Source organism: Carassius carassius, chromosome 9 (genome assembly GCF_963082965.1).
Source record: "Carassius carassius chromosome 9, fCarCar2.1, whole genome shotgun sequence".
NCBI lineage: Eukaryota > Metazoa > Chordata > Actinopteri > Cypriniformes > Cyprinidae > Carassius > Carassius carassius.
In genome coordinates, this window is record NC_081763.1 from 23,247,991 (window position 1) to 23,261,260 (window position 13,270).

Sequence of the window (13,270 nt, forward strand, 5' to 3'; positions counted from 1 at the left end):
CATAGTCATGAAAATAAAGAAAACTCTTTGAATGAGAAGGTGTGTCCAAACTTTTGGTCTGTACTGTATATTAAACAATATTATGCTTTATTAATATAGTTGTAATAATAATAGCAATAACAATAATGTCAATTATATTAATATTAAAATATAATAAATACGTCAATATGGTTTAATTAAATTAATAAACAAAAATAATTTATTAAACTGTGATTTATTATACATATTACCAATAACACAATCGTATAATTTGGCTTTTGGCCTATTTTTAGCTCATGAAACAATGTACAATATCATTTTTTAAATAATATATTGACCTGATATATAGTTAAATAATTTATAATAATTACCAAATATTAAATGTTCTTATCTTTGTTACTCTGTATTGTTTTACTTTATTTTCCTTTATAACACAAATTAGCATTCTTAAAAGCTTCCTGAAAAGACTTTTCCTACAGCATGGCTAGATTACAAGTAAACGATCACATTTTTTCATTTCTCAGTTTTTACAAAAATGTTATTGTTGACTACGGTCATTTGCTCAACCACTTATTATTGATAAAATCTTGATTTTATCAATAACGAACCCCAAATTATCTTGCCCCGACTAATATACACAGTGCACACGATCCGACTAATATTCTTCCAAGCCCATAAATGCATGCATACAGTGACAAATACTCCACATGAGTCATACAGAAGTGCGATGAAACTTTATTCAATACAAAATACATAAATAGAGCATCTGCAGGTGAAATCAGTGGCAGAAAATATTTGTACACAAAAAAATACATTTATATATGCAGACAAAAAAAGCTGCGGTGACAAATAGAAACAAAATAGGGCAACTCGCAGTAAATTGTATTTTACCTCCACCAATCCCTTTTATGTGCAGCCATAACACATTTGATTAGCATAATTAAAATAAGAATATGTATTTCCTTGGCTAAACAAATTTCCCTGTCCAAGTTCTACAAATATTAAAAAAAAAAAATAAACCCTATCAAGTAGTCCATACATAGGACCATACCCTTTTCTTGTTTTTCTTTTAAAAAAGAAAAGAAAGAAAAAGCACAATCTGTGATCGTTGACATGGTGCCAGCTTAATAGCTTAAACAGCCTTGATTTGTGAAGACCAAATCATGGTATCACTGTTGTACTATTACAGATCCTGTTTTTAATTAAAATCACTGGGTTCAACCCAGTTATCATCTGCATTGATATAGATGTATGGGGCAGTTTAAGGGCATTAAAGCATTAATTCTCATTCAGACAAGTAAATAAATGAAATAACATCCCACATAAACTGTGCAATTCATTATTCCATCAGCATTGACATCAGAAATAACATCCCAAAAGTGAAGCATTACAACAGATCAAGCTGATGGAAAGAAACATTTAAAGGCAAAAAAAAAAAAACTGGTGTTATTCACCAAATCAGCATTTTGACTGGGTGACATCTGAAACAGACAAAGGATTTGTGCTTTCAATAACTGAAAGCCTTGGCAGAATAGTGTAGCCTAAATAAATGATATGAAGAGTCGTTTTTAAAATAACCGCTGTAAAATTTAGAAAATGTAAACAGGTAAGACAATTCACTACACTTGTGCAGCCAGATGGTTAAAAAATGTTGACTCTCCCTCAACAGATACATTCTTCTTAAAACATCACTTAAGGAATACAGCATTTGATCTCTTGAGGTAACGCTTACCTAAGTGCTGTATCATTTAGACTCTTCCTTTGATTTTAAATCTACACATCAATATAAAATTCGATAATATTGCTTCATTTAGCAAATATATATATATATATATGCGAGCTTTTTAAAGAGAGTGATGCAGTGCACAATAATAATGGAAGGTCTGCTGTAAGTGGTGTTGTTTTCTGAACCCTAATGTTCATTACTGTATTCAGACAGACTCTATGTGAGGTGTGAAGTGCGAGGCTGATTTATGCAAGTGTGGTCTTGAAGGCGCTCCATGCGTGGAAACAACGGGTGAAACAGTGAGGCTCGTTGCCCTTGCACACCAGGCGCAGTTTTCTCGGGTGCTCTGTATCCTTGGACCTCATGTGCTGAATATAGACCTGATTAAAGAGTGACACAAATGTTAAGCAGAAACAAGACAGACCAGAAGGCAAGTGTGTATGTGTGCAAAGAATAAAAACAAAGTGTTGGTGTACAATAAAACTGCCACTCAATGCGTCACTGACCTGACAAGCCTTCAAGCTCAGTTTAATCTCCACCTGACTTGTCTGTGTGCCTACCCACATATAAACCTGCAAAACAAGCAAACAAAAAAAAAGCTCAGCAACAACAACAAAAAAATCACTGCCAAGAGAATCTGTTTGACTGCAAGCATGAAGCTCTACCTCTTTCCCATTGTCCAAAAGCATGATGTCGTCATCGGCCAGGTCATCCTGACAGAAGTCGGAGCACTTCTCCGATATAGAAAAGTAACCCTTTTCATTGGAGCACCTTAAAAATAAAGGACAAATCTATTATTACCACAAAAGTGTAATTTATTCCTGTGATGGTAACGCTGAAATCTCAGCAGTCACTACTTTAGAGTCACATGACCCTTCAGAAATCATTCAAATTTGCTGATCAAGAAACATTTCTTATTATAAGCAATGATGAAATCAGTTGTGCCATTTAATAATTTTGTGGAAACCATGTTAACTTTTATTTATTCTTGAATGAAAAATTCAAAAGAACAGCATTTATTTATTTTGTAACATGTCTTTGCAGTCACATTTGCTGAATAAGAGCATTCATTTCTTGCTAGAAAAATAACTGCCTCCAAACCTCTGAACAGTAGTGTATTTAAATAACTTGAACTGCAATGAAATACTCACCTAAAGAGTCTAGCGTATTTCATGTACTCTGCGTCTTCATCATATGGCTTCTGTGAGCCGATGCCAACCCAGAAGAAATTTTCTGGCTCTTCTCCTTCATTTATCACCTGAAGAAAAGCGAAAAAAGAAAACAATTATTATTAAAGAAAAAAATAAGTACAAGATGTAATGTGCATGTTTTGATTTTCATAAACGTGGTATGAACCTGTTTGCTGTAGGTGTCGTCAAACATGGTGTTCATGATGTCCTCTGCCAGTTTCGCTTCATCTGGGTCTGCTGCTCGGCCCACCCACGTGTACACGATTCCCTGGTTGTCTGTACTTTCAAATGGCACCTACACAAATAATGTTTGAATCATTAACTGTTTATAAACCACTGCAAGTTATCTTTATTACTATCTGATGATTTATAATACATGAACATGCTACATAAAGTATATTCATGTTTACCTTCAATATGAAGCAGAATTCAGAGTTGAGGTTACTGGAATCTGTGGCTATTTGAATAGTCCTAAAAACACACCAGAAACACCAAATGTGTCATTTTTTTTAATTTTAGATAAAAGATGAAAATATGCTACATGGACAAAACATAAATATAGTTTACCTGGTGCATAGCGCACTTCCATTTGTCCGGATGTGGTATAAACTTGGCTGCACACTGTCCACTTTTAGCTTCCTCTTGCCTTTGTGGATGATGAACTTCCTTTTGAAATGTGACAAGAACTTCAGATTCTCCTGCTGCTGGGTCATCCTAACAACCTGAAACATACACAAGATGATGACGACGTCTTCTTTAAAAAAAAGTTCATGTCATAACATACATGAGGATTACACAGTCTATGTAACATGAGTCACTTCAACAGAATGAGGATACATTTCATAACATGCACATTAACCATGTAAACATGTGATACCTCCAGTTTGCCTGGGAACAAGCTCTCAAACTTCTTCTGCAGGCTGAAAGTGAAGGTCAGCCAGCCCATGTTGGAGGCCTCACGGCCCTGCCAGAAGTAAACCACACACTGGAAGTCTTCTTCAGGCTGTTTGTCCTCATCGTCTCCTTCTCCTTTCTCTTTGTCTTTCTCCTGATCATCCTCATACTCCACTGGCACCCAGTACCTGAGACAGAGACAAATATCCCATTATTTAATTATAACATCTTCAGGTCTCTAAAACAATAGTTAGAGTTATTTTTATACACTACAAATCAGTTACTTGCATAAATTGACACCAGCAAACTGAGGATCAGATTTAATGGAAAGGGTGTGACGTGTCTTTTTTTTTGTTGTTGTTGTCTAATGCAGGTGTTCTCCACTTTCCTGTAGATTTTAGCTCCAATCCTAATTAAAAGGAGCTGAACAAGCTAATCAAGGTCTTGAGGATCACTATAAAGTTACAGGCAGGTGGGATTGAGCAAGGTTGGAGCTCTTCAGGTAAAGTGGACCTCGAGGGCCAGAGTTGAGAACCCCTGGTCTAATGATTTCACATAGTTAACAATCATTATTCTGTCCATCTGAGAACTGATGAACATTACCACGCAGCTGCAATTCTTGCAGTTAATTTTAGTGAAACCCTCTGACCAACCTGCAGAGAAATACGTAGCAATCCTGAGTATAAAAGTGTCCAAACTCCTCCTCTGGTAAACGGGCAAACTTCTTCCCCTCCAGAACAAATCCCTCCATGCCGTCCAAATCCTCGTTCCACTCCTCAATCATCTGCTCTGCCTGTCAGAGTTACAACAAACCCACAAAGATACTGATTTTTACAGATTTGTAGCAGAAAATGAAAGGTTGGGATTAATGAGCTGTTAAAGAAGTCTTACCTCTGTGAGAGGCATCGCTGGCTGTCTAGGAAGGAACAGAGCTGTTAGGTCAGCTTTCATCTGGTCCTTCTTCTCTGCATCCTTCTTCACCTTTCCAGTCAAGCCCACTTTTTGCTTCACACTCTCTGCGTTCCTGGTATAATCCACCTTCAGCACGTCATCCCAGTTCTTGAACTTGGATTTGAAGACCTGTTGAGTGTAACATGATATTGGAGCTTCTTTTAAAATGCATTTTCATTTAAAAGGAGGTCTGTAAATAATTTTTATTTTGTCAATTTTACCTGGCACTCTGTGCCCTCCAGATTACGGATGACCACAGCATGTTTTGGTCGATGGAGGATACTGCACACCTCTTGGCCCAGCTTCAATGCAGCTGCCCTCACAAGACGTGGGGATTTACGGCCGATCCAAATGAAGACATCAGACCAGCAATCTAAGATGTAGACACCTTTAGTGTCTAAAAGACCTTGTACCTAAAACAGCAAGACGTTCCACTAGTTAAATGTATTCAGGGACGATACCATACTAATAATTCACTGATAAAAAAAAAAAAAAAAAAAAAAGTAGTAGTAGTAAAAGAATTTTGTTTTTTGTTTTTGTTTTTTTACATTTGAGATAAAAAAAATAAATAAATATATATATATTCAGGGACAATACCATACTAATAATTAACTGATAAAACAAAAAAGTAGTTGTAGTAGAATAAATATTTTTATTTTATTTTTTGTCAAAAACATGTTCAGGTTTCTTTGATTAATCCAAATTCAAAAGATAAAAATTTATTTGAAATTGTAAAAACTTTTATATTGTTGCAAAAATTTGAAACTTGATAAATTCATTGAATCCTTGTTGAAAGAAAGGATTAATTTCTTTTTTTATTATTATTATTATTAGTACCAAACATTTGAATGGTAGTGTAAACTCAAATGATTTTAGAAGCAGAACATGGAAATGACAAATCACAACCGTCTAAACTCTGCATTTACCAGTCTTTGCTCTGGAACCACATCTAGTTTGAGCTTGTCCTTGTGCTCCACAGAGAGTTTGTAGTTAATCTGAGGAAGTTCAAGGTATCCCAAGCCCAAACCAACCTAACAGACCAAGAAAGTACAAAATATTTTACAACATGTGGTTTTGGAAAGGAATGCACAACAAATAATAAACCATTCCCTGACCTTATAGAGCTTGGGTCGGACAGGAGTGAAGTCATCTGGGATATGTTTCTTGATTTCCTCAGGCTGTCCCCCAAGAATTTCCCAGAATTCTGGAGGTTCTTGATTCTGCATCAAAGTTGTAATCTCTGCTTTGCTTTTTCGCTCATTTTTGTTTATCTTCTCAGCAAATAACCTGCAAATAAGACAGGCACTACTACAAATCTGAACCACAAGAGGGGGGGGGGGGGGGGGAGACGGCTTATTTGTTTGCATCTTACCTTGCTTTTGTAGTAGCAGCAAGTGTTGCATTGCCTCCTCTCCAAACAAATATTTCAAGACCAGCGTCCACCAAAAAGACAAACCTTAAAATTGGAGAAAAGAAGAAAAAAAAAAAAACACTTATCAGATTGAATCACTCCCACCAAAATACATAACAGAGCAAAAAGCACATTAAGTTCACCGAGGATCGAGTGAGGATGCTTTCAGAGGCACCGACTCTAATTTGATGTTCTTTTTCCCATAAACCCTGTACAACCTGCCCAAAACACAAAACAAACAGGATTAGTGCGAGTCACACCAGCGATAAGCTGGAGAAGCTGTCCTGGGTGTTGTTTTTGGTGGGGCACCTGGTTGGGTATTGAGTATCCTCTACGGAGTAAAATCCACTGGCAGTTCCACCCTCAATATAAGAGATCTCATTGTTGAACACCTAAAATGGCACATTCCAGAAAAATATAACTGAGTATATACTGATAAAACAGAAACACATCGTTTTGTGCAGAAAAAAAAAGAAGTTTGTTTTACTGACTGCAGTAAATTCTTCACTCTCGTCTCCCATCTCCTCTCTGATAGTCCTGCACTCCGCTCCCAAATAATTACGGAGGTTGACAGCATGGATAGCAGAGCCAGCTTTCTTATCAAGGGTAGCATTGTGCCCGATCCAGTAATAGATCTCCCAGTTCAGGGATCCATTGTCATCTAAGAACGCCTGTAGAAATGCATTAAAAAGCATTCAATGAAAGAAAGGATGAAGATTGAATGCAGATCTCATTAAAAAAAATGTAAAAAACAAAATTGCATTATAGTACATTTCAACATCATGCTCATTTAACAAAAAAACAAACACAGAGAGAGAGAGAAAAAAAAAAAAAAAAGAGTACAGGCCTGACCTTGAGAACAATGTAACAGTCTGCCTCATAGAACTTTCCATGGAAGGCCTCGTCCACCTGAATGGGTATAAAGTTTTCTATCTGCCAAACGGTAAGACCAGGGATCTGCCCCACATCCTCCACGAAAAACTCCGAGTAATCCAGCGGAGGTTTTTCTAGCTTCTTGTCCCATCGTTTGGTTTTTAGATCAGAGTATTTCAGTTCTCTATTCTCCTACGATTGTGAGAAACATAAAGAACAGGAATGTTTTTGCGTGTACCATTATAAAGGTTCCACCATGAACTCTGCTGTTCTCTTACCTCGATGGATTTGTTCTTCTCCTGAGTCACGTCTGACATTCCCTTCAGCACCTGTTTAGCCTGATCATCCTGGGTCGAGTCCTTGCGTCTCCTTAGCCTCATCTTTCTGGCCATATGGTCTCTTGGGGTATTTCCTGCATAAAACAAACATCATATTGCAATTTGAGTTGCATTACAGAGTTATAGTTTATTTTGTTACTTCAAATTCAGCATATTGAGCCAACAACGGTTAGGTAGGTGTGAACAACAACAACAACACTATTAGAGAGAGAAAAAAAAAAAAGAGAAACATATATTGTACCTCCACCAGCGGCTGCCACAGTGGCTGGAGATGCACCAGCCAATCGCAGTTGGTTCTGCAATGAGAAGTCTATGTTGTACCACTCAGCTGTCCGGTCCACTGGTTTAGGGGGCATTACTAGATTTGGATTCTCACGGACATCCAAAACCTAAAAAAACAATCAGAGATTGTTAATAAACAAATTTATTCAGCATTTATTAAACATTTTAACATATGCATGAGTGTTTGTGGCTTTACTCTTAAAGGGGTCATATGATGCGATTTCGGTTTTTCCTTTCTCTTTGGAGTGTTACAAGCTCTTGGTGCATAATGAAGATCTGTTAAGTTGCAAAGACTAATGTCTCAAATCCCAAGAGATATTCTTTATCAAAGTTAAGACTGCCACGCCCCCAAAAACGCCTCGTTTAAACACACTCCCACATATCTTCGTCACCATGTGGAAATATTTGTGTAATGCCGCCCAAATGTTCACGCAAAGAAAGAAAGCGTAGTTTCAGTAACCACAGTTAGTGTTGAAGCAGCCATGTCAGGGAGATACTGTGTGTATCTAAGTGAAAGCTAAAGCACTTTATTTGGTCTTCCGAAAGTAGATGCATTTAGGAATCTTTAAGATTACTACAGTACAGCAACACATTTTATGGACGACCGTTTCGTGAACCTAGGAGAGGAGGTAATTTTGACTTTGCCACGACAATCTGGTGCTTCTGAATCAGTTAAAGTAAGTATGTTTTGTTATCAGTTTGAGTATTTGCTATTGAATATTCAAATGCGGAGTTTTGTATGAAGGTAAAACAGTAGCAAAACTCGAGAGCTTGTTGATCTGAATGTGAGAACTTGTCATATTAACATTTGTATTTGTAAACTGAAACTTTTACTCACAGCTCTGATGTAAAAAAAAAAAAAAAAAGCTGAATCTTTCAATTTGCAAACACTGACAATGATCAAAACACCCATGTTTTGAATTGGAAGTTGCAGATTAATAGTTACAAATGTGTAGAATGACATACACAAATATATTTAACATATTTACTTGTGCACTTCGCTTCAGTTTCGATGCACAATGTTAAGTCGGCACTCTCAGATCTGGCAGTTCAAGTTCAAGTCAAATAGTGCTTTGACTTTTGCAGTATTCCTGTTGCAAAACTCACTTGTGCACTTGTATATGTAGATGTGAGAGAGCAGAACTGGGGGCGGGGCTTTGGTGCAAATTAAGACATTTTATTGGTCAATGCCTGACCAATCAACAACTCCACCCATCGCGACTTGCCAAGAAAAAAAAATATATTTTTTTTATGTATCAGTTATTTGTAAAACACTGCGAACTATTTTCATTGAATATCCTTAGCTTTTACAGGATTTTAAGACAGGCTTTGTGGAAGCTGTGGTCGTTCAGGATTCTTTGATGTATAGAAGGTTCAAAAGAACAGCATGTGTTTGAAATAGGAATCTTTTGTAATATTATAAAAGGAAAATAATCTTACTGGCCCCAAAATGTAGTGTAAGTAATAACAGTAAGAAGATTTTTTTTTTTCATTTTTAATAAATAGTTCATACCTCCAGGTCAGTGAGGAAGTGAACGGCCTCTGGTAATGTCACAAGGCGGTTCTTGTTCAAAACCAGCTTTTTCAATTTTCCACACCTGAACAAATCAAAAAGCCACATATTAATACAAATATCATATACATTGGTTTTATAAATGATATCCAACTACCAATAAACAGTCAATTAATCACCTGCAAAGTCCCTCAGGAACGAGCTCCAAATTATTATTTGCAGCCATGAACTCAACCAGGTTGGACAATTTTCCTACACCAGATGGAAGCCCATCAAAATCAATTTTGTTTGAGTTCACATACAGCTTCTTCAGCTTTGACAGCTTGCAAATGGCAGACTGCATATCACATTTAATGGGGGAGAAAAAAAAAGAGACAAGATTAGCAACAAGTCATCAAATATATCAATGTAAGCTAAATGACAATACTGTTAATGTGATGAAGCATTTTCTCCTGCACATGCACAAAAGCACTTTCAAGTCCCAACTACATCTGATAAGTGCTAAGTTCATCTAAGTTTTACTTTACATGTCAATGAGGGACTTACAGGCAGGGATGTGAGCTGATTCCTAGAAAGGTTGAGCGTCTCGAGCTTGGTCCACTGATCTATGCACAGTGACAGTTCAGATATCTGATTGCTGCTCAGATTCAGCCGTTTGAGATTAGCCAGCGAATACAAGCATTCTGGTACCCGAGTCAGATCATTGCAGGACAGGTCCACGTCTACACAGAAACACAAAAGATTCATTATACATGGAGCAACAGCAATTACAGATACTGATGATTGTTTTACAGAGAGCAAAGTAACACCCCTGGATCTCTACCTGCTAGGCTGGTAAGACCCTCCAGGCTCGTGGGCATGTTATTTTGAGTACGCTGAGTGTTCCTTAAATGGAGGGTTTGAAGGGCCACCATAGCAGGCAACTGCCTGTTAACACAAAGGCACACAAGCGAGAAAGAGTTTAGAGGCAATGCTGATAACACAGCGATGTCATCTTATTTGGCAGAGTACAAACTGCACAGACAGAAATAAATCAACTTGTAAAAAACATACCTCAGCTGTGCATGCATAAGCGGATTATTATTGAGTATGAGGGTCTGCAATTGGATCAAGCGTCTCAACTGAGGAGGAAGACTGTCCAAATTATTGTCACTTAGGTCCAGGTACAGCAGATCGGTGAGGTTAATGAACAGCTGATTTGGTATGTTATCAATGCTGTGAGAAAGAGCAAACATCAGAGATGAGTATCAGATTACACGAGTTCATAGAAATCCATGGGTAAAGCCAATATGAACTCAAAATGACAAAGAAAATTATGATGTGGAAAAGTCATGTAAATATCCCACTGGCATTTTCATAATAAAAAAAAAAAATTTTGTCATGTTTTTTTTATCAGGTAAAATTGTGGGTAAAAATATTTGTAAAAAAAATCATTATCATACTTATTCAGTAAAATCACAAACATTTGGAAATGTCACGGGGCCTTCAAATATATTTGTGGACAAAATGCGGGGGCCGTGAAGTTAGAAAGGTTGAGAACCACTGATGGATGGATGTTGCATTGGGTTTTATTTCAGCATCTTGCGCCATGTGAGAAAAATGCAGGCACAAAAAATGCATCCTTTGAGTAGGCCCCCAAACCCTCCCCAGGATCTCTTTCAAAATATCAGATAATAAAAATAAAATACATTTTTGAATACAAGTTTGTTTCAATGAGTAATCATTATTCCTCACTTCCAAGAACAGGAGTACAAAATAGAAAGACGAACCTATTGTGACTGAGGTTTAAGACTAACATGTTCTTGGAGTTCTCCAAGTCCCGAGGGATTTCTGTTAGTTGGTTGTAGCTCAGATCCTGAACAGAAGAGGGAACAACACACCTAAACACATATCTTTTACCATAATACAACACACAATCTATGACAAATTCACTGATCAGGACACAGCCCTGTTTACATAAAATTAAATCATGCCTGTAATTTTGCACTTAACTGAGATATATATACTTCATCCACCAGAGAGAGAAATAAACACAAAGTAATTCTCTACATACCAGCACAGAAAGATCATCCAGCTGAAAAATATCATCAGGAACACCAGAGTTCTTCAGGCTGTTTGCTCTAGCCACAACCGCCTGCAGCAAAATAACAAGAGCACGTGAAATGCTTGTCAGAGCATTTCCAACAAAACTGTGGAAAATAATGCGGTGTTAATTCAAAATGCTTTTAAAATATTTGGGGTCAGTAACATATTTTCATGATTCTCTGATGAATAGAAAGTCCAAAAGAACAGCATTTATTTGAAAAATAATATTCTTAAACATTAAACAAAACATTACAAGAAATATTTTGGAACATTATAAATGTCCTTATTGGCTTTTTTTTAATTGCATCCTTACTGAACAAAAGTATTGAATACTTTCAAAATAACAACACTATAAAGGTTCTGACCCTAAACTTTTGAAAGGAAGTGAATGGTACGTTAATATTTAAATATCCTTATGTCAAATGTAAGCAGAGGAACATGTGATTGACAGAGCATTACGAAATATTTCACATTACCCTCAGGTTGGGAAGACTTGACAGTTCTCCATGCAACGTCGTCAGGCTGTTGTGACTCACGGACAAATGTTCCTGATTTCACACAAAAGAGCAAAAAAAAGACCCAAGATTGAGCATTAGTAAGTTGACAGTCTAATTGCGAAATATGAAAATGTGACTCAGCTGTGTAATTGACAATCACCAGTTTCTGCAGGGAGGACAGTTCCTCTGGAAGATAGCAAAGCCCTGTTCTGTTCAGCTTCAGCCATCGCAAGCTGGTCATAGACTTGACGTGCTCAGGAAAATAACCCCCCTGTGTTCAACAGAAGAGATACAAGTATTACAGTCTCAGATCAGACCATCATGAGTCAGTTTTTGTGTTAGTGAGTTGCCAGTTTTTGATGGATCTATTACATTGATGTAATCTTCCAAACAGTATTACTTGCCTCTTTCTGAAGCCTAAATTTGATCTCAAACAAGCTAAACCTGGTACAATGATGTCATTTCGAGGCAGAAAAATTATGGGGTGTGTTTGCTATGGCAACAACATGAGCCTAAGCTAGAAAACTTGCATGCTGTTCACACAGTCGTGTTAAGAGGAATACATCTGCCTTTACATTCAGACTCACAGAGCCTAAGTACAAATGTACTCAAGCGAACCAACACAATTGAGAGCTTGTGTAATGTAATACCGCTTAAGAAAATTCTCGTGTAAGGTAATTATGCATTGAACATATTTAATGCTAAAAATCTTCTTTCTCATGTTCATACTGTTGAACTCCAATCTAAAAGAAGCTGAAGCATGTTTTGAAATCAAGTGCGTCAGCAGCGCAGTTCATTTATCGAGGCCAGATGCATTATAGTCACCAAACACATCTGACTCGCTAACAAACTTGTAGTTACTTCCTTGCTGTCACACAGCTTGACTGAGCGACAAATTCTGACAAGTCTCAAGCTAACGCCCAGTGTCCGTCTAAGCTAACACAGTTAGCGCTGCTAGCTCACCATCCCAACTGTTTTGACACGCTAACTAGCCTACATCACTTTCCTCGTTTGAGCGGATGATTTATTATCAAAACCCAGTACAAATAGACGAATTAAAGCAGAATCCTCACCTTAAAGTCGTTCCCACTTAGATCTACTCCCCTGATGAAGGGGAGAACTCCGGTCGCGGCCATGTCTAGTTCAGGATATGGCAGCAGTCACAGCCCGTTTCTTTCTGTTTTGGCAGCGGCTACTGGAGGATCAAACACTCCCCCGCCCTCCGCTCACATGGTACAGCCCACTAACTACTCAGTGTCACCAACCACAAAAAGTTTATTTCTGTTTCGTTAAAACTGCTACTTAAACCCTCCCAAAACGTGCTAAGCAACACCCTGCTGCAGTTGACTCAGAACTGACGCATTACTGATTCACGTGCAGAGCAGAAACACTGACAGGGCCTGGGACAAAGATGTAATGGATTGAATGGCTCTACTGGGATCATGGGCTCCCCTCAACCCTAGGGGCTGTCACAACATTCCCAATTATTCAACCTGGACAGCATTAATTTGCATTTTATGCTACTGAGTCC

The 13,270-nt window shown here is 37.5% G+C and overlaps 1 protein-coding gene across 1 annotated transcript; it reads right to left on the reverse strand.

The window, feature by feature from the left end:
- Positions 1 to 698: 698 nt before the first annotated feature.
- LOC132149347 (protein flightless-1 homolog) lies at positions 699 to 13,003 on the reverse strand. The gene is made up of 30 exons (XM_059558509.1): positions 12,813 to 13,003; positions 11,900 to 12,010; positions 11,719 to 11,790; positions 11,211 to 11,291; positions 10,927 to 11,012; positions 10,211 to 10,372; positions 9,981 to 10,084; positions 9,704 to 9,879; positions 9,337 to 9,494; positions 9,158 to 9,242; positions 7,604 to 7,751; positions 7,303 to 7,436; positions 7,004 to 7,216; positions 6,643 to 6,822; positions 6,461 to 6,543; positions 6,295 to 6,369; positions 6,113 to 6,196; positions 5,856 to 6,027; positions 5,667 to 5,771; positions 4,962 to 5,153; positions 4,681 to 4,869; positions 4,443 to 4,582; positions 3,773 to 3,977; positions 3,463 to 3,617; positions 3,306 to 3,366; positions 3,062 to 3,190; positions 2,857 to 2,963; positions 2,371 to 2,476; positions 2,212 to 2,277; positions 699 to 2,085 (listed from the first exon to the last, which is right to left on the reverse strand). Exons 1-30 carry the CDS (start codon positions 12,873 to 12,875, stop codon positions 1,951 to 1,953), a joined length of 3,777 nt encoding a protein of 1,258 aa, XP_059414492.1. The 5' UTR covers positions 12,876 to 13,003; the 3' UTR covers positions 699 to 1,950.
- Between the last annotated feature and the right edge of the window lie 267 nt (positions 13,004 to 13,270).

Coding starts and splice junctions, on each gene's coding strand:
- LOC132149347 (XM_059558509.1), bottom strand. CDS start 12,875: ATGGCCGCGACCGGAGTTCTCCCCTTCATCAGGGGAGTAGATCTAAGT. Junction 10,373..10,926: donor TTAAACCTCAGTCACAATAG/GTTCGTCTTTCT, acceptor TCTTTCTCACAG/CATTGATAACATACCAAATC. Junction 9,495..9,703: donor ATCAGCTCACATCCCTGCCT/GTAAGTCCCTCA, acceptor TGTGATATGCAG/TCTGCCATTTGCAAGCTGTC.